This window comes from Chondrus crispus, genomic scaffold (genome assembly GCF_000350225.1).
Source record: "Chondrus crispus Stackhouse genomic scaffold, scaffold_29, whole genome shotgun sequence".
Taxonomy (NCBI): Eukaryota; Rhodophyta; class Florideophyceae; order Gigartinales; family Gigartinaceae; genus Chondrus; species Chondrus crispus.
The window spans coordinates 19,014-45,337 of NW_005179194.1; the positions used below are offsets into that span (position 1 = coordinate 19,014).

The 26,324-nt window shown below is 49.8% G+C and overlaps 11 protein-coding genes; 5 read left to right on the forward strand and 6 right to left on the reverse strand.

The window, feature by feature from the left end:
* Positions 1–163: 163 nt before the first annotated feature.
* Positions 164–1,417, reverse strand: CHC_T00005379001 (hypothetical protein). Its single transcript, XM_005717244.1, has one exon. It carries the CDS (start codon positions 1,415–1,417, stop codon positions 164–166), a length of 1,254 nt encoding a protein of 417 aa, XP_005717301.1.
* Positions 1,418–3,345: 1,928 nt separating this feature from the next.
* CHC_T00005380001 (hypothetical protein) lies at positions 3,346–4,029 on the forward strand. The gene has a single exon (XM_005717245.1). The coding sequence runs from the start codon at positions 3,346–3,348 to the stop codon at positions 4,027–4,029; it is 684 nt and encodes a 227-aa protein (XP_005717302.1).
* A 56-nt stretch (positions 4,030–4,085) lies between these two features.
* CHC_T00005381001 (hypothetical protein) lies at positions 4,086–5,831 on the reverse strand. The gene has a single exon (XM_005717246.1). It carries the CDS (start codon positions 5,829–5,831, stop codon positions 4,086–4,088), a length of 1,746 nt encoding a protein of 581 aa, XP_005717303.1.
* Positions 5,832–6,261: 430 nt separating this feature from the next.
* On the reverse strand, positions 6,262–6,564 carry CHC_T00005382001 (hypothetical protein). Its single transcript, XM_005717247.1, has one exon. The coding sequence runs from the start codon at positions 6,562–6,564 to the stop codon at positions 6,262–6,264; it is 303 nt and encodes a 100-aa protein (XP_005717304.1).
* A 4-nt stretch (positions 6,565–6,568) lies between these two features.
* Positions 6,569–6,802, forward strand: CHC_T00005383001 (hypothetical protein). Its single transcript, XM_005717248.1, has one exon. The coding sequence runs from the start codon at positions 6,569–6,571 to the stop codon at positions 6,800–6,802; it is 234 nt and encodes a 77-aa protein (XP_005717305.1).
* A 1,234-nt stretch (positions 6,803–8,036) lies between these two features.
* On the reverse strand, positions 8,037–8,760 carry CHC_T00005384001 (hypothetical protein). XM_005717249.1 is given in 4 exon segments: positions 8,037–8,089; positions 8,090–8,248; positions 8,361–8,528; positions 8,529–8,760. The coding sequence occupies 2 exon segments, from the start codon at positions 8,526–8,528 to the stop codon at positions 8,090–8,092; spliced, it is 327 nt and encodes a 108-aa protein (XP_005717306.1). The 5' UTR covers positions 8,529–8,760; the 3' UTR covers positions 8,037–8,089.
* A 333-nt stretch (positions 8,761–9,093) lies between these two features.
* On the forward strand, positions 9,094–13,024 carry CHC_T00005385001 (hypothetical protein). XM_005717250.1 is given in 2 exon segments: positions 9,094–12,702; positions 12,703–13,024. The coding sequence occupies 1 exon segment, from the start codon at positions 9,094–9,096 to the stop codon at positions 12,700–12,702; it is 3,609 nt and encodes a 1,202-aa protein (XP_005717307.1). The 3' UTR covers positions 12,703–13,024.
* Positions 13,025–13,302: 278 nt separating this feature from the next.
* On the reverse strand, positions 13,303–14,457 carry CHC_T00005386001 (hypothetical protein). The gene has a single exon (XM_005717251.1). It carries the CDS (start codon positions 14,455–14,457, stop codon positions 13,303–13,305), a length of 1,155 nt encoding a protein of 384 aa, XP_005717308.1.
* A 401-nt stretch (positions 14,458–14,858) lies between these two features.
* CHC_T00005387001 (hypothetical protein) lies at positions 14,859–16,865 on the forward strand. The gene is made up of 3 exons (XM_005717252.1): positions 14,859–15,589; positions 15,930–16,750; positions 16,837–16,865. Exons 1-3 carry the CDS (start codon positions 14,859–14,861, stop codon positions 16,863–16,865), a joined length of 1,581 nt encoding a protein of 526 aa, XP_005717309.1.
* Positions 16,866–16,869: 4 nt separating this feature from the next.
* CHC_T00005388001 (hypothetical protein) lies at positions 16,870–18,244 on the forward strand. XM_005717253.1 is given in 2 exon segments: positions 16,870–17,865; positions 17,866–18,244. The coding sequence occupies 1 exon segment, from the start codon at positions 16,870–16,872 to the stop codon at positions 17,863–17,865; it is 996 nt and encodes a 331-aa protein (XP_005717310.1). The 3' UTR covers positions 17,866–18,244.
* Positions 18,245–18,308: 64 nt separating this feature from the next.
* CHC_T00005389001 (hypothetical protein) lies at positions 18,309–19,775 on the reverse strand. Its single transcript, XM_005717254.1, has one exon. The coding sequence runs from the start codon at positions 19,773–19,775 to the stop codon at positions 18,309–18,311; it is 1,467 nt and encodes a 488-aa protein (XP_005717311.1).
* Between the last annotated feature and the right edge of the window lie 6,549 nt (positions 19,776–26,324).

Here is a 26,324-nt window from a genome sequence, read left to right on the forward strand (position 1 = left end):
CGTGATAGCAGTTGTCTACCAACTTTGTACAATGACATCATCTTCATCCCTCTTACATACAAGCCAAGAGACTGGGAGTCGTTTTTGAAATTTCCTTTCATCTTGTTCTTTCACAGGCTCCAGTGCAGAGGCAACGCACGCCCTGACGACTCTTTGTTCCCGTTCATGAGTAGCGCTCTGTAGCTATCAACCAATCAGCTACTTTTTCTGCACACACGGCTGATACCTCATGAAGCCCCTGTACAACTCGCATCACTTGCACGGCCGCACGCCTTGAATCACGGCTTCTCCAAAAGGCCACAATTTCTTCGTCAGAGGAAGTCTTCATCGCGTGCTCTATCTTGTGATACTGACCGTGCGTTGCAGCCTCAAAGATTTTCCGCGATATCTCTGCCGAAATTCGTGGCTCCCTGTGGTGCAACGTTGTCGGCATGAGTTGGACCTTCGGCATTGTCAGTTCGCCGACCATGGGTACATTGCGGGTAAGCAAGGCCCTTCTTGCTAATGCGATGGCTGATGCAGACGCGTAGTGACGGTCAGTCGTCAAACGCACAAAAAGCGTGCTCGGGTATGATTTCGTGGCATTGTTCAGGGCACGTTGGCTGCCAGGGGATATGTATAAGGCCTGACCGACCATACTCGGCATTTCGTTCGAAGAGGATAGAATAGATAGCATGGTCGCGCCTGACGATATCCCAACAGCGTATATTGGGGCAGTCGATGGAATGGTGCGGTCAACTCTCCAACGCTTTGTTGCTATCATTACCCGGGAGACATCTTCATTTTCCCAGTGTGGATACCTTGTGCTCCAGCACCCTGTGACGCGGTTCGAGGAGGTTACTGCAAGTAGAGCAAGCCTCTTACGGAGGAGGTGTGCAGCTATGTGTCGATGCTCAGGAAGTTGGAACCAGTCACTGGCCTGTTGTCGACAGCCATGTATCAAAAGAGCTATGCCTCGCAGTCTCCGTGCCGGAAAAGGGTTATGGAAGGCAACATTAATCCCGTTGATTTCTCCCGTTTGGTAAGTCTTCTTATCTTTGCTCGAGTCCACGTCGAAAACCAGCTCGAATCGTGGCCTAGACGGAAGGGATGGCGATGTGTCTGTACTGAGATAGTGACGGCCAAGTGGGGACCAAAATCCTTGAAACCAAAGATCCAGTTTTCTTAGGAATCTGGAAACTGTCAGTGCAGCGGAAGTTGGCGGCTGTGTTGAAAACGAAGTTGTTTCACTTTCGCTCATCGCAGTAGGGAAGGAATCTTGCTCATTTTCAGAGTTGAGGTTGCGAATCTTCCCATGATGTCGCTCGCTCGAAGCAGTGACCGGAAGTTGATTATTTCCTAACCGGAAGGTTAGGCCGAGGATCAAAGCGCAAATGCCGAACAAAAGAATGATCTGCAGGTGCTCGCGAGAAGCCATTTTATGAGGTCTATGTCAGCGAGTTCTCGCAGTTGAAGTGCAGGAATGCGGACGATGTCACGATCTGTCCGCTGTAATCATATTTGTGCGTACTGCTTGGAGATTGCAGTTGAGCTGTGTTCAGCCAAGGAAGGCCTGCGACAATTACCGCTCTCACATTTGTCGTACTGTACAGGCGGAACGAGATCTGTTAACTGATGTACATATTCCCGGCCTGGTTTCATTATGATGCCTGCTTCTGCTGTTCGCAGTCTTCGCATTGCAGTGGTTCGTGTCACCGGGACGAGGAACCAGCTGGGCGCGAACGTGTTGAGGCTTAGTTGAATTGGAAGCGCATTTAATTTTTTTTACCAGCACAAATGACCAGGTCGGCAGAGGAACGGCGCAACGCAGCATGTTTGAATCGACCGGTGCGAAGCTAGCGTATCGAATTTTGTCCAAATAGAGCATCAGACGTAGTTGTGGAATCTCTGTTCAACTGCAAAGATTTTTGGCTTCAGAAAATGCATGCGAACGCCACCCATCGATGTTGAATGCGATCGTCATTGCGCCACCTCCGGGATAGGGTTTTGAGCTTATTTTTCAGAATTATGGAAGTCGCAGGGACGACGTGGTTGGAAGTTGAAAAGACGCATCTTTCATAACAAAAGATATCTTGTCTTCCTGCCAGACTTGTGCATCTTCTGAAATTCGGTCTTCCGCACGTGGGTGTTCTTACAAGGGCATGGGCGGGACGACGTTTTTCGGCCTGAGGAGTAACGTGATGTCAGCTAGTCTCCCAACTTGTGCGAGCTCCTCAGAGGACCTCTTGCACATTTTTACAAAGTCAGCGTCAGCAAAATATGCGTTGTCCCTAACAGTTTGCTACCTCCCATATCGGACAAGCATTATGCACATTTACGCGCGAGTCGGCTTTCCCGTGCCGGCTTGCTCCTGAGGTGTGCAACATAGAAGCGGATACGTCTTAGGACTTAAGCCTTTGGGTACGCACTTTTCTGTAGTCGTCACCCGGGCCCATTTTCCCAACACAGTCGAGTATAGGCGCTAGCAGCAGGCTGCACAGGAGAGATTTGAAATTCCGTATTAGTGGCTTGCTCCAATGGCGCACGGATTCTTGCACCTGTTATATTGCCGTATTCCCGTGTGATTAAGAGCGCGGCGGAGGGTTCCTGTCATTAGTAGCGAATTAGTGAGTAGCCAGACCTTGTAGGTCAATCCAATGAATCAAATCGTGCATATTTGCAGGTAGGGAAAGAGCGATCCACAGCATGTACTGCTCCCCCTGGCAAGCATAGCAGTAGGGCGAGATGGCGAAGGTGCGCGCCCGTACCTAAGAACGCTATCAGGCGTAGAGTTGCATCCTTGATTACAACCTTGAGCGCAGTAACCCTTTGGAATGAATCACTCTGTTGGTCATCCGCGAGCAATAGAAAAGGTCCCTACAGTAATACAATGGGAGGAAAGATCTGCCGAGTGCATTTCAGCAACGTGAGACTTGTTTCTCCTGGAGGATTCTCTTTCAGCCAAGCAATTGGCGAAGGCTCTTGGGGAACAATGCAACCGCAATTCCCGCACCAGTCATGCGATGGGCAATATAAAGAACGTATTCTCAGAACTTGCAAACCGTTGCGGTGTTGCCATGATTTAAGTGTGGATAGGAATGAATGGAAGAGCACAATCGAAATGCAAAAAAAGCCAAATACGTGAGAAACAGTCTCTATTGCTGCTGAGCACTCTCCGACCGCGGCATCGTCTCTTGTACCTCCATAGCGTTTTACGCCGGTATTTTGACATTCCTAACATCTGCGAACAGCAATCGCGCAGCGTATCGTCTGGACACGGGTATGGTACACTCGCCCTCGATTGTAACATTGCCCAGTTCTGCGGCCGTCGTATCAGGTCGTGTTCTCTAATTGGTCTGAGAGACTATGTTCTTCACCAAGTCGTCGGCCGTCATGCGGTCAACGATTGGTTCGGTAGCTGCCGGGATCACCCGATCCACAACGCCCCTTTATGCACAAAGACAAATCCAGCCATCAAGATCCACTACCGTGATAGCCGTACGCAAGGATAATTCAGTAACGGTAGTCGGTGATGGACAAGTCACTCTGGGTGCCACTGTTGTCAAGCCAAATGCTCGCAAAGTTCGCAGGCTTGGTTCAGAAAAGAAAGTCATTGCTGGTTTCGCAGGCGCCACAGCGGACGCGCTCACGCTTATAGATCGACTGGAGGGTAAGCTCGATGAACATCCAGATCATCACGATCAGCTTTTGCGGGCTTGCGTCAGCTTGGCCAAAGATTGGAGGATGGATAAGTATTTGAGAAGGCTCGACGCTTCGTTGCTTGTATGCGACGAATCCATATCTCTGTATGTCACGGGCACGGGAGATGTTTTGGAAAGCCCCGACGGAATCATCGGAATTGGTTCTGGGTCTTCCTACGCTATTGCGGCAGCGAGAGCACTGCTGCCAATTGACTCCATGTCAGCGGAAGACATTGCAAAGAAAGCTCTTGCAATAGCTGCAGACTTGGACATTTACACCAACCACGGTGTTATCTCAGAATCCATTTCCACGACTCCCCCGCATGCGGAAAAGAAAGACGACTCATAGCAAAGTAAACTCCAGCTTTTGAAGGCCCCAGTTATGCATTCGATTTTGCTGCGTTTTTACTTTCGCGTTATTGCGCTTTTCCATTCGTCTGGTGCTATTGACCGACTCAGGCCGGTCTTAGACGAACGAAACAGGAGCTTCCCGAGCCTCGCGTCGAATTGAACACGCTCATGCATTGAGGTGCCCTGCGAATTGTAAATTGATCGCCCTCGCAACAAGGTGCGGAGCACAATGCCCCGCACCTTAAGTCCATGGTATGGCGACAGTTTATGGCGATGGTGACATTTGTCCTCAGTTAGTACTTGGGATGATTCTGGGTCCCAAATGACAATATCAGCGTCGAGACCAGCCTTCAGGAATCCCTTCATATTGTCAATGCCAAAGAGTCGTGCGGGCACTTCACAAAGCAACTCTGCCACTCGACTCAGGCTGGCGTTCATCGCATGAGCTGCTGTCCAAGTAGCTTGCAGCCTGTACTGCAGCCCGGATATGCCACCCCAAGCCTCAGTCAAGTTACCGTCCGTGGTCTTGAGTTCTGGGGGGCACGGAGAGTGGTCTGACGCAATCAAGTCAATTGCTCTTGAACTTGCATCATCTTGAAAAGCCTGATGTACTATAAGCTTACGATTATCGTCCGAGCGAATTGGAGGCGAGCACTTGAAGAGAGTTCCTCCCAAAGCGATTTTTTCTTTTGCCCACATCAGGTAATGAGGACATGTTTCGGCGGTTACAATCGCCTTTTTCAAGCGATTGCCCCACCGGATTTCACGCAATAGCTCAAGAGCCTCGAATGCAGACACATGCGCTATATGAATGTGAACGTTTGAGTTATTCGCTATATCAGCGGCGTAGCGGATAGCTTCTACTTCCCAAGAAGAAGGACGAGATGCTTCGTAGTCACTGTAGCATCTGTGATTGTAGTCTGAAGCTCGTCTGTTTCGTTCATCTTCTTCATCAGGGCCTAAATCAAGCTCCGCGTGCAGAATATAAGGGATAGGTTTAGAAACTGCACCTGGCTCCGATGACAGCCGGTCCAACGCACCAATAATTTCTTTCAAGTTCTTCTTTGAGACATTTGGAAAGTCTTTTGATTGCGAGTCCACCATGAATGATTTGAAAGCCAGTACACCACCATCCAGCAATTCTGTCAAAAATGGAACATGAGGCATTGTGATCCCGCCGATGATTCCAATATCAACATAGGACTTTGTCGATGCGAGAGCATTTATCTTTTGAGCTAGGGTTTTGTGGTTTAAGGTTGAAGGAATGTTGTTAAGGGGCATATCCAAAATGGTTGTTGTTCCTCCCGCTGCAGCCGCTCGAGATGCATATTCAAATCCTTCCCAAGAGGTTCTTCCTGGTTCATTAACATGGACATGAGGATCGATAAGACCCGGCATGACCACGTGTGGGGAAACATCAACTATAGTTTTCCAAACCAATGACCATGAAGGAGACTGCTGCACTATCGCAATGGAGCCCTGATTGTTTATAAATATGTAGGCAGGCTGGATGAATCGATCAGGAAGTACAACTCTTGATGAGAATAATACGTACGGTGGCTCGGGAAAGCTTGCTGGGTTGTTCAGCACCGTTCCAAGTTTTGCTCGTTGAAGAGACAGATGTGCGTATGGAAGCAGTGAACTCCAATGCGAATATAAAATAGGCACGAGAATTGCAATGATCGGCATAAAAAGAAGAGAGACGGCTGTGCAAACGATATAGCTGTGATGGAAACTAGAATTCCGTTCTCCTGACCTGGCTCTGCCGAAAGCAGGTGTTGCCTCTTCTGGTTCTGTCATGGATAGTGCGCGCTTCAGTGGGGAGCAGTGATAAAACGACAGAAAGGTTCGTGCAAAGCGCTCATGGCTAATTATGCAAAGGGATGGCTTTGTGCAGATAGAGCGATAGAGGTGTTTAGGTGCAAGTATAGGCAGACTGCGTGTGGGAGCGAGATTTGAAGTGCACTTGCAACACGGTGCTTTACACACTGTACAGTTGTACTACTGTACGGTAGTACTGTACCCTGCCGCACCCTGCACGCACGTACCCGTCCAAGCACAAGAGAGAGAATACACCATTCTGATACAGTATACTGTACCCAAGGGTACTGTGCGTATGAAGTGGGTAACGCAGTACAGGGGACCCTACGCATTAGTGCCGCCCCGTGTGAGACCCCAAAAACGGCACTATTGGGAGGGTGGCATTAGTAAGTGACGCCGTCACATCCATTTACAGGCACTCGGAAATTAACATCTGCCTGATCGGCGTTGGTTTTCTATCATGTTTTGCAGTGAGAAACGCGCGCTTTGCTGACCTTGGATGCGATAAAGCGTCTGAAACTTGGCACTCAGATGCCAGAAGTTCCAGATCTCCAAACAATTCCGCGATTTCCAGCGCAGAGGGTATAGCGCTTCTTCCTATCGTATCCCCAGCGCTCTCATCTTCATCACTTGATTGTGTTTCAGGTGGATTCCGCACCGCACGCACTGCGTCGAGGTAGCAGCTTGAAAAACAGGCCTGTTTCGTCGACATGTAGATGTTCTCTGGGTCGAAATTGCGCAAACGTGATCGCAGGATGTTGATGTCTTTTGCGACTTCCTGCACTTGTACTTCCCCTCCCTCCCCGTGCAGGGCTACAGAACGAAGATGTCGCTTGACAAATTTCTCTACATCCACGAGATGCTGTGAACTTGTCAAGCGTGGTGCGATCTTTACCTGTCACCTGAGACTTGAGCATTTGTTCCTTAATCATGAGGGCCCGCGTTTGTAGGACAGTTTGTGTTACTGGCATTTTTGCTGATCTGGCATAGTTGAGAAATTCAAGGAGCTTCAGTTCGAGATGGGGGACCATAATGGACTAACGGGTCTTCGCTTGAAGTGACTGGGGCTTCTGGTTGGCTACGCGGAGCAATGCGGGAGCAGTTGCCTTGATGTTTCGTACGGTCCGCTCGGCAATGCCGAACTGTCGCATAACGGCTGTGGTACGGTATCCATTGTCGAGCAGATCTGCGATTTCGAGCTTCTGCGATATGGTCAGACGCTTGCGAGTCGCTTTCGTCTTTTCTGGAACCGGAGCCATAACGACTACAAGCTAAAGTCGGTGGACGGTGTGCAGTAGCTTGAGGAGGATCGGGCTAAAAAGGGCTTTTTGTGTTTGACACGGACGGGAGACAGCCTAACAGCTGGACCCGTATAACACGTGGCACTTTTCGTGTTCATGCGTCCCGGGGTGCACTAATGGGAGGGTGGCAATAATAAAAGCGGCACTAATGCGAGTCCCCCCCCTGTACCGATCCCTTCGCCATGTGATAAAGAGAAGAAAAGATTCCTTCGCCATCAGAGTATCCGGGCTGTTTGCGGCAAGCATTGGAGGAACCCGTGAAGAAATCATCGACGGAAGATTCGACTGAGGACTTGAGCTTGTGTTACGACACCTAAAATTGTTCTGGCCTCCAAATGGAACAAAGTCTCGTTTGTATGCTACGGTACATGCTGCTACGCTTTCTGCACTCAACCCCGCAGTAGTCAGAGAAGAAAACCCGAAATTATTATCTCATAACCCAGTGGCAACTGTTTGGCTCGCGATCGGATTAGTCTCTATGTGAAATGTATTGTAGACGACTAAAAATCTGTACCTCAAAAAAGAGGCTCGACTGGCCGAGCTTGGTTCTCTGTTTCTTCCAGAAGCTGTTCCAATTTGTCTACGACCAAGACTTCTCGACCCGTTCAAAATGACTACCTGATGATTAGTATGGCCTGTATCATACTCTTTGAAAATATGTGGAACCGCCAGCTGTTGTGGACGGCGTAGTAAGATGGCTTTGTCTACTGAGCTGTGGAGGCTACGCTCTTCTCTGCAAGTAGGACAACGAAGGAAGGATTGAATTCTGACATGCACAATTTCTTATACCTATCCAAATCCGGCGCAAGCGCTTAAAACCCTCACCCATCCCAGTTGCAGATTAACTTGACTTCAAAGCTCAAAACCAGAAGGAAGGTCCCGGTGCTACTTAAAGAGTGCCTCTATTTTCTTTACAGATCGCAGAAGCGACTGAGTCTACTTGGAAACAGGCGGAGATTCATTGCCAGATTTGGCATCTTGAACGATTCCGTTGACAGTGTCAGGTAAGCCTAAAAGACGACCATGTACGTTATCCACACTTGAATTCCACCATTGGCTAAACCGACGGAAGATGAAGCCTTCAAAAGAATCCGCCTATGTATGTTGAACCGAGTAGAAGTGTGAGAGAATGGAAGAAATTGTTAGTACCATCAAACGACGCTCAAGAACTACCAATTCCGGTAGGTAGCAAAGAAAGAAAACGTACAAGTCTCCGTTTCGGTGCAATCACAGAATGAGCTTGCGAACGACCCGCTAATTCGTCCAATTGCTGCGATTGATCCTCAGCAGCTTTCCAGAGTGCTCTATGAACTGCAAAGGCCGCCGCGCAGGAAGAAAAAAAACCCGCAGTACCGGATAGAAGGATATCACGCATTGAAGGACAGATAGAAAAGCCTGAATGGAGATGTCGGTTAAGAGCGCGTAACTCTTAGGCTGATCGGATCTGTTCGTGGAAATAATGAAGAGAGCGCAGCAATGCACAATTCTCTTGTTTTCTTTGACGAGAAATCTGAGGAGAGCACGGCGTGATGGTCGGGAGCGCTCTAAAACCACTCCTTCAGCGGATGAGCGGATGTGCAACGCGGCGAATATGTTGACACGGCGTGGACGGTTCTGCAGTGAATGTATTCGTCCCCGCTGTTGGCGTCAAGAACAACACGTCTAGAGCACACGTCTGTGTGCGTGTGTTTTTTAAAACCTCTTTAGGACTTCCATTCAAGTGTTAATTTTGTAATTGAAAAATCGCAATTGCTCTACATCTTCTGAGCGAGGCCTGGTAGACCGGAGACTGCGTCCTGTCATATTGTCGCCTTCGTCACATTCCCAATCGGCAAGTTGATCTCCCTCCTCATACCGTCTTCAAGCGGACTCTTTAACGACCTTATCATGACTCTACAGCGGTCCATCTAGCACTCATACGGAATTATTCATCAGTCGTGATGCCGGCCGCTTTTTGCAGCTCCGCGCTCGCATTAACTTCCCGTCCCATCTTGCCAGTGCGCGTCCTCTCCTCCTTCCTGACCTCGCATCGTTTGCTAACAAGAACAGTTTCACCATATCCCCTTCGAAAGAGCCGCTCAAAATTTTTAAATCAAGCTTCACGCACGTTTGCCTGTGCACCACCCCCAGGCGAAACCCCGAGCATTTCGACCTCGCTGCCAACGAATGAAACAGCTTCACATACGACCGCTTCCAATATCATATCGCTGGGAGAGGATGCAATTGAGTCGCTTCGGGCTCGCTTTAATGAACTAGACCCCCAGGATGTCATCGCGCAGGAAAAATTAATCCTTTCAACCTTTCCCTTTAAGCTGGACAATTTTCAAACATCAGCGCTACATTCCCTAGCGAATGGAGAGAGTGTTGTCCTCTCTGCACCAACTGGTGCTGGGAAAACAATTGTTGGCGAAATGGCTGTCTACCTTGCTTTATGTCGACGATTACGAGTTTTCTACACCACTCCGCTAAAGGCGTTATCTAATCAAAAGTTTTATGACTTCAAAAAGCTTTTCGGCGAGCGTCGAGTTGGCTTGCTCACAGGCGATGTCACAGTGAATCGCGACGCAGATGTTGTTGTCATGACGACCGAAGTTTATCGAAATATGCTCTACGCAGACTCCACCGAAGTTGTTAGTTATCGGTCTGTTACGGATGACCTCTTTGCAGTCGTCTTTGACGAGTTTCACTACCTTAATGATCGCGACAGAGGTACAGTCTGGGAGGAGAGCGTCATTAACAGTCCAAGTCACGTCCTGCTTGTCGCCCTTAGCGCCACGATGTCGAACACAGCAGATGTGAAAGATTGGTTTTCGAACGTCCAGGGAGGCACAGCTTTGATAGAATCCAGCGTGCGCCCCGTTCCACTGAAATTTGGGTACTGCGACCAACAGGGGATGACTCCTTTATTTGCAGACGATACTAGGAAGACTGGCCATAAACGTGGTTTTGGGCGTCGCGGAAGAAAGGGAGGTGGCAACTCTGAGCGCGACGTGAAGCTTCATCCGAAGTTGCTTCGCCGCGTAAAGGACTTGAAAGATGTGCGCGACAGGAACGGCAGAGCACAGAGAAATAGAGGCGATTCTCGAGATGGCATTGAAGTTATGAAGGGCAAATATCACGAGATCGCTACTAGAAGCAAGAAACGTTCACGAGATCGCTACGCTGAGATTCCGTCATTCCCATATGTTGTGCGAAATCTTTCAAGGAATGACATGCTTCCTTGTATCATATTTATATTTAGTCGCGCAGGCTGCGATCGCGCTGCGGTTGCGGCTTCTTCGGAACGAACAGAGTTAGTGTCCGTCAAGGAACGCGAAAGGATCCGAGAGAGACTGGATGCTTTTGTAGCAGAGCATCCCGGATTGGTGCAGGCTGACCGTCTAAACCTTGCACTTCAAGGCATTGCGAGCCATCACGCCGGCCTTTTGCCGCTTTGGAAACTATGCGTCGAAGAGCTATTTCAAGATGGACTCATCAAAGTTGTTTTTGCGACTGAAACGCTAGCGGCAGGTATCAATATGCCAGCTCGCACCACTGTTATTTCGTCGTTGTCCAAACGCGCCGGTGATGCAGGTATTGTTTCTCTTACAACCAGTGAGGTGTTGCAAATGGCGGGAAGAGCAGGTAGGCGCGGTAAAGACGTTCTTGGGCATTCTGTAGTTCTGCGATCCCGTAACGAGGGTGCATTGGAAGCATTTAAGGTGTTGACAGCTGACGTCGATGCATTGCAGTCAAAATTTACACCTAACTACGGAATGGTGCTCAATCTTCTGTCTGCTCGGCCGTTAGAGGATGCAAAGAAGCTAGTTGATAGGTCCTTTGGCAACTTTCTGCGAGAGAAGCAGCTTAACGAAGTTGCATACCAATCAACAGGGAATAGGTCTCTTCCTGGCAACATTGAGGCAATTGTCAGGGAAAAATTGGCGCTTGAGTCCGTCTTGGAGGAAGCGAGGACAATTGTATCCTCGGTTGATGAGAAGCAGTTGAGAACTTATGTAAAAAGCTTGGAGAGAGTCAAGGCGGAAAAACGCGCTTTATCGTTTTTGGTTCAACAAAGCATTGAAATGGATGATGAACTTATCGAAGAAACTCTAACGTTTGCGCCAACTGGAACGAAGCTCTTGCTGAGAGAGAAGAAGCCCGGAAGGTCGACTGGATCGCAAAGGCGGCAGAAGCGTCGAGGATACTCTGCCGCCCTCGCCGCAGCAGCAGATGGAGATCTGGGCGCCGAACTGAGGTCATTTTATTTGAGCTCGTCAGATTTAGAACTGGAAGGCATCGACAACGTCGAGGCGGAACAAACACACGGTGTTGTGGAAGCAGTTCTACTGGACATGCACAATGAGTCGGTTGGAATTTTGCCTATGTTCGCAGCTGTGGATGCCAACGGATATCTCCGAATATTCAACCAGAACGCTGTCTCAAGATTGTTCTACGATGAGGAAGCCATAGACGTCGCCATAGAAGCTCCTGCTTGGAATGAAGTGACTCTGCCCGGACGCAGTGAGTGGGACTCAATTAGCGGGGAGCAATTTACCGCCCCATTACCGATTGGATTGGAGCGTATTGTTGAAATAGTGAGGGACTGGCGTCAAGAACGAGCCCAGATGAGTGGGTCTCAGGCAACTGCTACGCCCCCCAACTCAAACGACCACCCCCCAGAAGTTTTTGCACAACGGGAAAGAGTCAGTCACGCTAAGCGAAAGGTGGCAGAACAAGAACTTCACGGAAATGAAGATGTAGCAGTCATTCTGGCAGCTAGACGTGCGATCCCAAAAATTCAGGCTACGTTGGACGGGAGCATGGATCCTTTCGGTACGAAAACAAGAAAAAGTAAACGAGAGGGTCCTTCCAAGCGCTACGCTACTATTCAAGGCAATGGACGTGACGACAGTAATCAAATCAAGGCGAACGAGGAGACCATGCAAAACAGCAGTTGGGAGGAGTTCATGGCTATAGTTTCAGTTCTTCAACATTACGGTTTCGTTGATGACAATTACGACGTCACCAGTATCGGGAGCATAGGAGCAAAGGTGCGATCCGAAAATGAGCTTTGGAGCAGCCTGGTACTTCTGCAGCCATCTCTTGAACATGTCTCACCAGTTCACCTCGGAGCCATCTTAGGAGCGACACAGATGGAGTCAACCAGACCAGATACTTACATGAGCTACGAAGTTTCTCCGGCCACAAAAGAAGCAGTTAGAGAAGCAGCTGGGGAGAGAGTGCGACTCTTTGCAGTGCAATCCGAAGCGAATGTGTTCATTCCCATTTCTCTAGATGCAGACTTGATGGGGTTGGTGGAGGCATGGGCCAGTGGTATAAGTTGGGTGGAGCTCTTGAGCGGAACGTCTTTACAAGAAGGAGATGCTTGTCGCATACTGAGACGAGTTCTTGATTTGCTCCGACAAGTCCCGTACTTGCCCGTAGTGTCGGAGGGTTTAAAGAGAAACTCAAAGCGGGCTGTGGCTCTCCTAGATCGCTTTCCCGTGACAGATGATCGTACATATGTTGTCCGCGACAGTGAACGGCTCGATGGGTCTAGTGGTTAGAGTGCTAGAGAGCACAAGTAGTCAGTCTACCAACGCGTCCGCTTCTGCCCTCATTCTGCGTCATTCTGCGCCATTCTGTGTGAGAAGCAGAAGGAGGCTGGCGGTTGTCGAGTCCCTTCTTGTGGCTTGTTAGTCTTATGGTTTACCCAGTGGAGGACTTGTTTTATTCGTTGTTGAGAAGGGCTCCGCGAACGTGTCCAATTGCGGTATTCCTGTTAGCGAGTGAGCTGTGCTATATCGCCAATCTTTGCGAACACGCTGGGTGACTCGCTCATGAGCACTTCTTTTGCCTGGTTTGTGGATTTAAATGCTTTAACGTCCACCCTTATTCGCGGTTTTATATATCCGAGACTTTCGAATTTGTTGCCAAAGATTGCAGGACGGTCAATACCTTCGTTTGATAACTTGTTGCATACATAAGTTGTCGCCCTGCTGAAGACAGCAGTGAAAATTTTGTTGAGTCCTAGTGGAAGAATGCCGCAATGGACCAGATAGGGTGGTGGAACTGACTGTGGTCATAGGTACCCCCAGTTACCACATGTTTGTGAACGAAGATGAACCACATGAGTCTAATCCTGAGTGAGATGTGGCATAAGCATCCTATACATTCATCCCCTTGAAGCGACTGTACTTGTCGGAGTGCGCCCTCGTGAGGTCAAGGACGCGTACAAAGTCACGGTTCACATCGATAATACTACGCAAGGTGCTTTCGAGAAATCGCAGTGTAGATGCACTGCTCCGAATGGTTGCGGGTTTACTCAAACCGTCTGCATTTTGTGCTTGGAAGGGTTTCTGGCCTTCGATATTTGTACATCTTGCGGAATAAAGACGTCTCCGCAGAAAGGTTTCAACGAGCCCATAGCCTGACAGGGTCCGAAGAGGGCAAGTCAACAACAACGCCAGCGTTCTCGCTGTCTCCTCTGTTTGCAACTCACTCGTGGCGATGACAGGTTCCAGAAGGCGAATCACATGAACGGCAGTTTCTTCAGACAGTCTGACTTTCTCACCGCCTCCCTTCCACCTTTTTTCGAGGGCAGATTTGACAAGAGCCCCAGCAGCGCTCATCTGCACGACGGCATCTGTGTCCTGGACTAGCAACTCGAATAGTTCGAAACATGCGTACATGAGCTTCTCACCTCCTTCTCCGGCGGCCGATGCACTTCCCCGAGCGGCAACCGCAAAAAGCACATGGCTAACGGCGGCGCGGACACGAAAAGAATCGTGCTCCGCCATATCGCGAATGACAGCGTATGAGTCGCGGTGACAGAAAACGTCGTTGCGATCCTGGTGGGCTGGGGAAGCGCAACCTAAGATGCCAAGGAGATGGTCAAGAGCGAAATTCCCTTTATGTGAAGCGAGGATAGTCCCTAAGGTGTGCAGGACCTCCAAGACAACATCCTCGTCGCTCTCTACGGCGAGGAGCGCGAGCAGATCGTCAAACGCATCCGGCACAGGCACGGGTTGTTGGTCGGTCGACGCACATCGTCGGGCAGCGTGCAGACGGACTGTGGGATTGGAATCAAATAAGGCGAGGGCCGTGGCAGTGGGGGGGCAGAAGCGATTTTTTACGGCTGCAAGACGGACGGAGGGGTGGGGATCTGCTTGTGAGACCGCATGAAGGAGGGCTGAAAAGCCAGCGATGTCGCAAGCCGGGAGCGAGGATAGTTGTTCGGTTAAGTCCTGAAGGGCGGCTTGGCGGTGGTCAGGGACGGAAGAGCAAAGCTGGTGTTGGAAGTTAGCGAGAGAAAAGGACATGGAGAAGAGGTGGACGAGAAGGCATGGCGGAGAGGGGGGAGGGAAGAAGACTAGGGATCAGGTTGATGCGGAGGCTGTGAGGGATACGACTGCGGACACTCAAGGCTGGGCATGGGCGTGTCATGGACGTGACGGTGTCCAGCAGTGCGGGTGGGGTTTGATTGGGTGTGGTGGGGCGTGCTTGGTTTCTGCGATTTGCTCGAGCTCGCTTGGCCAACAATGCCTGGGCCAATAGAACGGCACACACAAGACTCGGCCAGGCGCGTGGCCAACGGGAAAGACAATTTTTGCGGTGGGCGAGTGCCGAGCAATGCAGTCCACAGGGACTGCATGGCGACTTGGCCTGTCGCACAGCCACTTGCCTCTGATCCCAAGCAATAAGAGAGAGAGCTACCGAGGTGATGTCCTCGCCGGCGTTCCAGAATTGCCTTGCCGTTTACCCTTTCGCCCTCTCCTTTCCGACCGCAGCACAGCCAACAAAGCACCCAACCTCGCCTCGCACCTGGCCCTGCCGAACGACTCCCTTCTACCAGACTCCCGTAAAGTGTGGCCCCATCATGGCGCTCTCGCTCGACAAAGTCGTGCTTGTGGATATGGACAACACTCTGGTTGACTTTGACCTGGAATTCGGCAAGCGCTGGGTCGCCGAGCGCCCGTCGGACAGCTTGGACCTAATCAAGCAGCGCGAACATTTCGAGCTTGAACAAAATTTTTCCGCCGACCTCAAACCACTCGCAATCAAGATCATGTCTCAACCCGGTTTCTTCATCTCATTCGAGCCGCAACCGTATGCTGTCGAGGCCATCAAGGAGATGACGGCCGCTGGTTTACACGTCCTACTCTGCACGGCTCCCCTACCGTTTCAATGGGAGACATGCGTGGCAGAGAAATACGCCTGGGTGCGTCGTCACTTGGGGGAGGAGTTTCTCACCAGGATTATTATTACTAGGGATAAGACGGTCGTGAAGGGGCGCGTGTTGATAGACGATAAGCCGCGCGTGGCGGGGGCGTGCGAAAAACCGGAGTGGACGCACATTGTCTTTGACCAGCCGTATAATAGAAAGGTTGAGGAGCAACCAAGGCTTAAGAGCTGGAGGGATTGGAGGCCAGTGTTGCAGAACCATTTCGAGCTGTAAGACGTCAGAAGAGTACTGTACACGTGTGCGAAAAGGGGGTTGTTCTTATTGGAGGAGTGGTCCCACACACGTGGCGAGGCCCGAATACACCGCCCCAGGAGGCGGCAGTGTCAGCTGCAGTTCACTCCTCGTGAACGGCTCCAACGTGCGCTCGTTGCGGCCGGATGGAGCACGTCGTGGTATAGTACAGTAGCATACACGTAATCGCTGTGCGCCATTTTTGCTGGTTTTTCGCTTAATTGCGCCCCCCCGTCCCCCCATTCCCTAATCGAACAACAAATCCTGCCTCGCTCGATAACGTTCACAAACGCATAAATTACCACTTCCCTCCACCAGCCCCCAAGTCTCTCCAACGCACGCACTCATTTCCACCCGCCCGCATCCTGTCTTCGCCCGAAACGAACCTCCCAACAGAAACAGAAACAACACCACTCCCACCATGGCAACTCTTAACCAGCACCACGTCTACGCCGGCGTCCCCAATACCACCCGCGGCGAGCCTTCCCGCATTTCCGCAGACCCCACCGGCACCACGGACGACATCGTATACGCCTGTGGTCGCGTCGCCGTAGTCCGTTCCGCCTCCGCTCCGCTTAAGGCACGCATTTTCTCGCTTCACACGGCTCAAGTCACAGTCGTTGTCTACTCACGTGACGGTTCCCTCGTCGCCTCCGGCGACGCCCACGGATTCATTCGACTATGGGATCCGAAGACCGTTGCCCAAAAGTCGGAAATCTCCGCCATGGCCGGCCCGGTCAGAGACATTGCCTTCGACCACGCCGGAAAGTTCCTCGCTTGCGTCGGTGATGCCAGAGGCTCGTATGCAAAGGTCCTGAAGCTTCCCACAGGTGGTGCAGCCGGGGCTTGCCAAGGTCATACCAAGCGTGTCATAGCCTGTGATATCTCCTCCAAGAAGCCTAGTTTTGTGGCCACGGGCAGTGAGGACATGTCTGTCGGTCTATTCAAGGGCCCCCCGGTCAGAGATATCGACACGCCTAAGTTTTTGCGTCATCACACGGCGTTTGTGAATGATGTCCGCTTTTCACCAGATGGTACCAAGCTCGCCCTCGCCTCTTCTGACAGAAAGGCTACCATCGTTGATACTGGATCAGATGAGATTATCGCCACTCTCGAGGGCCATGCTGCCTCCGTTACCGGTCTCTCTTGGTCGGCAGATGGCTCGAAGCTTCTCACTTCGGCGAATGATAAGACCACCAAGATGTGGAGCGTGCCCGATGGTAAGTGCCTCAGCACTATCACGTACGGAAATAATGTTATGGACATGCAAGTTGGCTGCACTCTTTTACCGAAGACGGACGAGATTGTTTCGGTCTCCTTGCGGTCCGAGATCTTGATCACCAATCAATCTGCAGACAAACCAAAGCTAGTTCTTAGAGGCCATTCAAAGCAGATTGTGGGCATGGCTGCCGTTGCGAACAAGTTGTACTCGGCCGACTACTCAGGGCTTATGGTCGCCTGGGACAATGACGTTGGACCTTCCGATCTTCATTTCAATGGGAAGGGTCCTGCTAACGCTGTTTGTGCCTTGGATGCCAACGACAAGATTGTTGCCAACGTCGGTCAGGATGGAAAGATTTTCATTACCCCAACTTCAACTCTAACTTTCGACAAACCTCTTACCGTTAAGGGTGGTGGAGTTGGTATCACTGTACCCCGTTCGTCTTCCGCCCCATTCTCCGCAGTCATGATCAACGAAACTCGTATGGTGGCTGTCGACCCCCAGGGCAAGTCTATTGCTGCTGAGCTCAAGCTTGAGAACAGCCACACCGGTTGTTGTGTAGCAGTCACATCGGATGGTTCATTGATTGCTGTGGGAATTGAGATTTCTGGCGGCTCTGGCGAATTGCAATTTTTCACATTCAATCGTTCTTCTTTCTCCCCTGCTGGAGAGGCCATCCGCATGCCCTCGCCCCCCAACCGGATTGCGTTTTCTCCCGACAAGGAGTTTATTGCTGTTGGCGAAAAATCCCGTCGCGTTAAGATATACAATGCCACGACTCGCGCATCTGTCACTGGGGGTGGTAACGTGCATACTGCCCGGGTGGATGCTATCTGCTTCTCTCAGGACGGTAAGAGAATAGCGTCTGGAGGTTTGGACGGCTCCGTTGCCGTGTGGCCGGTCAACTCTGAGGACGAACCGGCTAAGCTGAAGACCGCGCATCGCAATGGCGTCACTGGAATTGCATTTTCCTCTGCAGGATGCATAGTAACAGCGGGTGGTGATTCATGCCTACGGTCTTGGACGTTGTGAGAAGTCAATCACGACTATCGCGATGTTTCATCGCGGACTTTAGACAAATTAACAGATCACAAGGCTGCGTGGCTACTTCAACAACATAGAAGCATTGCTTACGTCTCGCTTCACAATGCGCTCGGCAAGCTCAGACGACAATACTCCTGGAAAATCACATCGCATCCCGCCTTAATCACTTACTAGTGTAGCAACAAGACCTGAGTGCGCAATTGCCCCTTCGCAAAACTGTCCAAAGCTATTCGAATCGAAAACGAAATCGAGAACGCCTGAGAGGCTTACAGTCTCAGAGGCATTTGTGTAGTGACATGAGGCCTCACCTGGAGGGCAGTGTCATCAATAGGTTCTAGTAAACACCACTGCATAACTTCTTCATGCTGCTGTTGGATTCACATGAAGCCCGAATTTGGCAGCATTCACTTCTACGACAGACGCACGTGAATTCAAAGCGGCACTCTATACGACACCACTCTCCTAGCCGCGGAAGGAAATACATGTTCGCAGATCAACATAATTCCATACGGGATGAAGGCAAGCACATATGCAATACACATGAAGTGATACCACTTCGATGCAGTCTCTACGAACCCATCCCCGCCATCATAACACAATCCAGCGACAAGCATTCCGATCACCTCACCAACAGAAAAAGCGAAACCGGCGAGCAAGTTTAAGCTGTTCGAAGCGTTGTTGGTTGGAATGTGCGTTGTCAGGGATAAATCCAACACAGTCAAAGTAAGAGCAGTGCTTGATCCGAGCACTATCAAAGTCACAGGGAAAATTGTCCTAGATCCTTCTAGGAGTATTCGAAAGCCGCAGAAACAAACAAGAAGGCCTACGAAAACAGCATTTCGGATCCCGAGCCAATCCATTATCAGCAAGATCATCCTCCCCTCAGCAATGGTAGCCGTTAGTGTACAAAGTGAAAAAATTGCGGCGACAGCGATTTGGGGCTCGTGCAACTCATGCAGAAGCCGAGGAGCTAGGATTGGTCGCAAGAAAGAGGTCGATGAGGACGCAATTACTGCAAGGAAAAGTGTTATCCAGACCCATGGAAAACGCAGTGCATGGCCTACGCCTGGATCTCGGTCGTCCTGTAGGTCAAGAAGCGCTTCCGCTTCGGAGATCTTGAAGATAGTTTCATCATTTTCTCGAATAGAGCCATACGCGGAATTAGCAAATCTCTCACTGCTCATCCACTGGGAGCCTTCTCGGGTGGTTGACTCGGATGCGATCCCATCGCTAGAGGGTGTCCCTGAAGTGGGACTTCGAAGAACAGTTGACAATCGTATTGAAAGACACATCTGAAGGCACCCGGCAATCAAAAAAGGAACGAAAACGCTTTGTCTTGTTGTCGCGACGCAGTAAAACAAGATAGGTGAAACAGCTGCCCCTAGCCCGATGGCGAGCTCTGAGGCAGCGATACGCTCTCCCACAACCAGTTGCCTCACAGATTCAGTTAGCGATCGCAAGCTATCCTCAATCCATCGCACGATCCCAAGATGCGACATGGAAGCGCCAATGCCGCTGATGGCCATCGTAATCGGGATGCATATTCGTGCAACGGAAGGGCTCAAAACGAACTTGCCTAAAAAGGCATCGGTTGCGGTCCTATGAGCCACTAGCAAAGTGAATGACAGCAGCATGTTACCAACCGTCCCAATACAAGCCCCGCAAATGAGAACTTCAGAGAGAATACAAGCCTTAATACGTTCAGATGTTAAAATTGGGTTGAGAATAAGAAAAGGGCTTGCGAAAGCAATTAGGGTAATAGCTGAGAAGATGACTGGTGAGCCATCAGGTAGCATCATGGGTAGTAACGGCATGGACGCCGTGAATGCCCCAACGGCTACAGCATTGAAGGTGACCAGCAAGATGAAGTGCGGGATGCTTGCGTCTTGTTCTGACATAGTAAAAAATGCCTTGTGTATCGTGGTAGATTCTCCCAGTCTGTGATTGGAGTTCCTGTCCGTGGGAAAAGAATCACCAATGCACTTGCAACACAACACTTCGCGACCTACTTCAAACGATGAGTCCTGCTTAATGGAGTCTAGATAACGAAGTCCCTGATCCTTCTCAGCTTTTCTGAAAAAAAGTAAGCCTCGCAAAAGAAGAAACAGTAAGGCTGCGCCAACTATCCAACAGGATAAAACAGACGTCCGATATGAGTTTCTCCACGATGATCAGCTGCAACTATCGCTTGTGTCTGCATCGGAAAATCAACTGGGATTTAAACGGGGTTTCGAAGTTGTAGTGCACGCACTTGGATAAAACGACTGGCACAAAGTGCGACAAGAGTTTTGCATCATTAGAGAGGTTTAGGGAGCTCGCATCCATAGAAGTCAGCTACTGTTGTCGGGCCGTGTGGCCAAGTGCACAGTATATGTGTAACCGTCCAGTATCAGAATACAAAATGCCTAAGAGCATCCCCACCGGTAAGTCTAAAGTTGTAAAAAATAGGAATTTTTACAACTTAAGATTTTACGCACCTTTTCACTACTCCCACCGGTTCGAAAAGATGCATTTTTTACATCGAAATAAATTCGGGTTAAAACATTTGTTTTATTGGTCCAACATTAAATCAATCAACTAAACATTAACCCTTTTTAATTAAGGATTTTTCCTTAAAAACAAACCCTCATTTAGCCCTGTGCCGCGGTTGTAGACGTTCTAAAGTTCGGACCAATCGGGGTTTTTTCCCGTAACTCTAGTTCTCGATGGAGTTAAGAGTCCTTAACAAAGTGCTCTGGAAGCCGCCAACTGTCCCCTTTCTACCACGCAAGATCATTCATAGAAAAGCTAAGTACTTCTCGAACTAGAATCTACTGTAAAAACAGGGGGTGGACCGATGTGTGAACTGGGCCAAAGTTCTCACATTTCTCACAAAAAAGTATCCAAATTCTCACACTTCTCCTGGAGATGGTAAGTTCTCACTGAGACTTGTGACATATTTCTGTGAAATATTATGAGGCTCTCCCTCGCTACAATGAGAATGTATCCTCGGAGGTAGACGTCTCAAAATGCACGGAGAACATCTCCCTGGGCAGCGAGAGGGTTCTACAAACATTTTGTAGAGCCTGTTTTTCATGCTCAGAGTAGGGGTTTTGGCGCTGAACGCCCATGCATGATACAATTCTCGTTGGGCTTGCACGATTTATGATTAATTATGCCTCGCTATACGTCTCTTTGTTCTTAGAGAATCATTGAAAGCTTCAACATCTTCATGGCTGGGGGCACCACGCTTCAGTTTGTTTGCGCTGTGCCATGAATTCCAGCAATTCTTGCAGATAGCTTGACGACAAACATTGCACCACTGAACCTGTTTTGAGCCTTTGCGTTTAGAGACCGGTTTTCCATTCCGCACTCTCCTAATTGTCCAACTACATAAAACACAGTACGTTGCTTGCCCAACCACCCGACTGTGTCTCAAAGAACTATCTAGCCTTTTCTCCTTGTTTTGGCAGACATTAAATCTCTCAACTGGCCCCTAGTAAAAAGAGGAGTGACACGATTCGCGGATGGGTTTGTTTCTCCTCTTTCTTGTATGTTCAACTTGCGCCATGCTGTCCAATCTTTGGCAAGGAGCCTAGCAAACTTTCCAAAGGTTTCGCATTCAGTAACACGATGTCTGCATTGAGAGTATCCTTTGTTACCAGTACTTTCTCTTACAGAAGGTAATCTCCCTTGCTCTCTAGCCATATTTAAACGAAAGCATATCGCAGCATTGTTAAACTGCATCACCAATAGAAGGGCTATTATGCTCGTCACAAGGTTTTCCGAAATGTTTGAGCGGGGTAACGCCTTCATGTATCGTGATATTACATTACATCAATGCCTCCTTTAAGGTAATTTCAATAAACCGCCGGAGTCAGGCGGATCATTCTTGCTGGGGGTAGAGGGCTCCCTCTAGAGCGTATAAGGCGACGGATGCCATTACTAAGAACCCCCCACCCACTCGAATCCCACGCAACTAATGCTATCTAAAGCATGCGTGTAGGTGTGGCGTATGCTCTCCGAAAATTCAATGAGACAAGCGTAGATAGTACGACCATGGGGTAACGTTTCCACTTGTACCAACAACATATAAAATGTGTCTCAGGCCCAAAAGTAGCTGCATGGTGCATACACTGCACTCTGTAAGGTGACGATGGCACCAAGGTCCTCAATAATGCGTCAGATGTGCCGCACGAGCCGACGTTTGACAACATAACAAACGGTCCGTATTTTTTCCGTGTGTTAGTGGCCTTGTTAACTGTTCCAAGTGCAGTCAATGTTTTGATTTCTGCGGCACAAACAAATGATTGTTCCAGTTCATCCGTGCACGCTATGATAGCGTCTGGACTATCTGCTATCATCTTACTGCTCTTGCTTTCAATCAAGCCTACTGTACGAATGTGTTGGACCGAAAGCTTCCTCGCACCAGAAAACGCGTAAACCACTCCATCAAACACAGCCCGTTCGCGACAATATGCCCCTTTCTGGTCCGGTAGGAACCAAGGAATTCCCCTGAGAACCTCGACCTCATTTCTCGACCCCTCCTTCATCCCTACGGTGGACACCAGTAGCTTTATCACCCAGACATGAAGGGAGGCTTCGCGTAGGGTGTGAAGAAGCTGCGTTGCCCAATCCTCGAGGCGTGACCCCACTGCCATTGGTACATTTTCTGCAGTGTCCAGGTCTACACCACCTGCCTGAAGGTCTGCCTTGAGCTGAAAAGGGCAGTCAGCAATACTACTTTTGCAGGTGAGCCTGCCACGCCCCTTCCAAACACTTGCAACATCTGTTGAAGGTCGTTGGCAGTGAAGGCGTTGACTCTACTTCTTGAATAGCGAGCAATTCTTTCCTCCAAGTCACGCCTTTGTGATGGCTGAGGCACCGAGCGCAGAACCATCCCAAATAAAATGCAAATGCGCTCCCACCTGACCCGAAGTAGCTCTAAACAGGAGTCGTGCTCAGCGGGCATTGGGTTGGAACCCCTAGCAATAGTTCTACCCGCAGCTTCCAGGCCATCGCACCGAAATTCCTCTCGAAGTCCCGTGTCACAGCGGCAATAAATGAGTGTCCCGTTCGAGACGTGAAACGGAACGCGCGCAATGGGAACCAGATGGCGTCCTCCGACTGATGAAAGGTGAGCGCGGATACCCGTTGTACTGCTTCTGTAGTGCAATATTGGGGTCTACCAGGGGGGTGAAACGAAAGGAAATTAATTGGATATGAAAAATAGTCCGGGTTGTGGGACACACGTGTGAGTAATTGCACGGTTTTAATTTCTAATTATTTTATTTAGTTAATTAGTTGGCATTAATTTGGCTGACATTAGATTAGATCTAGGATCTAGCGCTGCGAGCTACTGTAGTGGCTCCGGCTGGGCGATATATACCTTAGCCCACTGACCACCAAGTCAGTAGAGGTAACCCGAGTTGCCAGAGTTGAATATCGCCTTGGTCGAAGTCCGTCTTTCCCAAGACGCTCCCTTTTACCACAGATTACGTTATCCTTTGCGCTCGGGGGTTCCCTTTCCTTTTCCTTTGTTTCACCTATCCATTTCTATTTCTATTTCTATTCCCTTACCTTGTGTTGGTTCCACGGTGCCTGATTGCGATCCGCATTGTGACGACTGGAGTCATCGGGCTCTTGTGTTGGTTCTTTTGTTTGTTGTTGGTGCCATCGGCTTTGGTTGCGACCGGACCGGTGTAGGTGTCTTAGCCATCGGGCGACACGTGGGTGTAGCGCTGCTACTCGTTTACGTCCCCCGACGGAGGCTGTTGCGACGACGTCTCCCTCGAAGGTCCTGATGTGTATACAGGACAGTGTTGGTTCCATCGGATACAGGTTGCGACCGTTCCGGTGTCGGTACTTTGCAATCGGGCAGTACGGAGGTGTAGCGCTGCTACGTGTTTGCTAATTCCCGTCGGGCTGCGTTGCGACGACCCCGTCGAAGACCTTATCAAGGGTATAAGGTGTACCAGGCGCTCAGCGAGCATTGGCTTTACGGCCCATCGGGCACGGCTTCTTAATCACCGCCCCGAACTCGCCGAGCAGCTGCCTGTACAAGACTCTGCCACCATTCATGCCGGGCCGGGCATCTTCCTTTTGCCCCCCCTATCAGGGATTTGAGCTACTGTGGGCCGCAAACCCACTTAAAAGGAAATGGAGAATCGGACACTCCATAGGGCTGTGCCGTCGGCAACTCTTGTTGCTTGTTGTTTGTTGGTTGTGTTGTTGCTGGACCGTTGGACCCTGGTTCCGGCCCGACAGGCATATTGCACTACAGCTTGGTCCACAACTTGGGTGGTTGATAAACTCCTGGAAGCGGAATCTTCCATAGGCGACGCTGTGCTGCATGCAGCAGTCCTGCCTCTCTTTTCTGAGTCATACAGAACCTGGTTCTCCTTAATTGACTGCAGAACATCCTCAACGCGGAACAGACTGTGGGGGAGAATTTTAAAGCTGCGTGAATTGAATAGCTTCCTATTGTTGTGAATCATGGGCGCTATGCGGCCAGAGCAGCACTCTCTATACAGGCAGGCCTCGAGATCCCTTCCAACACGGCGGGCTGGCCCTTCCCATCTCTTAGTTGCAATGTAGACGGCCCAGCACCCACTCTCCAAAACCACCATTCCCCTCGACCTTCTAGAAATAGTACCGCTTCCAAAGACGTATGGATACGTCAGGTCACGTTTATGTGTACCCAAAATGTGGCGCCAAGCGTAGTGCAGACAAACTTGAGGGTCTCCTTTGAGTTGTAACCCCGGTCCGCAGCAAAAAATGCTTCAGCCATTGGCCTCAGTGCTCCTGTCGTGGAAGCGCCTTGCAGTAGTTGAACGATGCGCTCCCACGTGTGCACAAGCTTCTCACCACAGCGAGTGAAATGGCATGCAAAGAAAACTGAGGTGAGAGTGGATCCTAAAGTATTCCCGACTGGACCCAACCCTTTCTTGGGACTATTGTGCTGCTGTAGAAAGGAATGTCGAGAAACAGCTCTCGAAGTCATGCGCAAATGGTCATCGTCCAACGACAGGACGGTCGAATTAGGCACGTCGAGTAAGTCTCTGTTCACGGCGGCCACCTCAGACTCTATATCAGTGATTAGATATGTCGCTCTGTTTGCGGAACGACACCAGCCAGTGGCTGTGTAGTCAACTGCACTTCGTTTCTCTTTGCAACCTGTGAGTGATGACCAAACCTGCCGATATCTATCGGCTAAAATCCCCACACAGTAGAAAAATCTTCTTCGTTGGGATCACATACAACTCTAGGGCCCTCATCGTAAGATGCGCAAAGAACATGAAGAAATAGTAACCTAGTAGCTCCTGACTTGTTGTAGGAGCAAAACCTCTATGATGCAGTGAACGATTAGCCACAGACTTTAACTTTTCAAGAAGACTGTCGGGTAAGTATATTTGAATCGCGTTAAGCTGTGTCAGGGAGAATCGGCAATGTTGCGGTCCGGCAGCTCTCTGGTTTTCCCCCAATTCGTTGGCCTCATTAGTTTCATTTTCATAGCACTGGGCATCGCTCTCCCTACTGGAGAGCTCAGAGAGTACGTTATCTAAAATAGAATTTGCTTCTTGAATGAAACGCTCTTTCAGGATGGAATCCACTTCGTCGACAGAAACATCGAACTCCAAAAACCGACTTTCATATTCCCATTCAGCAAGGCCTCCTTCTTGCTGGCCGACTGCTCGAGCTGCCAGTTCATCGTCATTAACATCTTCTGCTTCAGACTCTTCAATATCTCTGTCCTCTAAATATTCTCCTGGCTGTTCACAGCGATCCTCATCAAAACTATGAAACACACCACTCCAAAGATCCTCACACAGCTCCCCGCCAGAAGCAAAATTGGCTCCAGGGTTGGTTACAAATGTACGAAAGGGCTGCAAAGATTGCAGCTCAGACACAGAGACAATCGTTTCTTCCTCCATGACGGAGGAAGAGCTACTTCTATCTGCGTTGGCGTCTGAAGTGGCGTCAACAGGGCCGTTGTGGTACTCCTTTGAGAAAGGGAGGTCGCTTCCATCCAAATAATCCACCATTTCCTGGCTATCCAGCCTATCCTCATACATCTGTATGACATTGTCGCCTGGCGTCTGTTGCTTCACCTGAGATGCATTATTCAAACGAATGATTGGCTGTCTCTCAGGAAACCCATTGAATGGAACTGGAGAAAATTGTGATGAGGGTATACTAGAGATATCAAAAATCCCCGGCGATGAGCCAAAGTTCAGATAGGGAAGCCCGCATGAAGGTTGCGATGACAGATTTGGTAACGTTCTTCTTAATGCACTAGCCTGCGTTAGTGTTAAAAGAGAAGGCGGAGGCTCAGTTTCAGTAATAAACGAGTCCTGAGTCCTGTAGACATCCGCATTAGGGGAAACATCACGACGCGACATAAATTAAAGCGCGGCGATCGCCAAAAATGGGTCAGAAAGTAACGATTGTGCAGATTGGTAGTTGAC

Excerpts from the sequence above, each read along its gene's own strand:
- CHC_T00005381001 (XM_005717246.1), bottom strand. The coding sequence starts at position 5,831 with ATGACAGAACCAGAAGAGGCAACACCTGCTTTCGGCAGAGCCAGGTCA.
- CHC_T00005382001 (XM_005717247.1), bottom strand. The coding sequence starts at position 6,564 with ATGTCGACGAAACAGGCCTGTTTTTCAAGCTGCTACCTCGACGCAGTG.
- CHC_T00005379001 (XM_005717244.1), bottom strand. The coding sequence starts at position 1,417 with ATGGCTTCTCGCGAGCACCTGCAGATCATTCTTTTGTTCGGCATTTGC.
- CHC_T00005380001 (XM_005717245.1), top strand. The coding sequence starts at position 3,346 with ATGTTCTTCACCAAGTCGTCGGCCGTCATGCGGTCAACGATTGGTTCG.
- CHC_T00005389001 (XM_005717254.1), bottom strand. The coding sequence starts at position 19,775 with ATGTCAGAACAAGACGCAAGCATCCCGCACTTCATCTTGCTGGTCACC.
- CHC_T00005388001 (XM_005717253.1), top strand. The coding sequence starts at position 16,870 with ATGGACATGCAAGTTGGCTGCACTCTTTTACCGAAGACGGACGAGATT.
- CHC_T00005386001 (XM_005717251.1), bottom strand. The coding sequence starts at position 14,457 with ATGTCCTTTTCTCTCGCTAACTTCCAACACCAGCTTTGCTCTTCCGTC.
- CHC_T00005383001 (XM_005717248.1), top strand. The coding sequence starts at position 6,569 with ATGTTCTCTGGGTCGAAATTGCGCAAACGTGATCGCAGGATGTTGATG.
- CHC_T00005385001 (XM_005717250.1), top strand. The coding sequence starts at position 9,094 with ATGCCGGCCGCTTTTTGCAGCTCCGCGCTCGCATTAACTTCCCGTCCC.
- CHC_T00005384001 (XM_005717249.1), bottom strand. The coding sequence starts at position 8,528 with ATGCGTGATATCCTTCTATCCGGTACTGCGGGTTTTTTTTCTTCCTGC. Across the intron at positions 8,249-8,360 it reads TTGCACCGAAACGGAGACTT|GCGGATTCTTTTGAAGGCTT; the intron begins GTACGTTTTCTT and ends CAACATACATAG.
- CHC_T00005387001 (XM_005717252.1), top strand. The coding sequence starts at position 14,859 with ATGTCCTCGCCGGCGTTCCAGAATTGCCTTGCCGTTTACCCTTTCGCC. Across the intron at positions 15,590-15,929 it reads TTGCAGAACCATTTCGAGCT|CCCCCAAGTCTCTCCAACGC; the intron begins GTAAGACGTCAG and ends TCCCTCCACCAG. Across the intron at positions 16,751-16,836 it reads CCATGCTGCCTCCGTTACCG|TGCCTCAGCACTATCACGTA; the intron begins GTCTCTCTTGGT and ends CCCGATGGTAAG.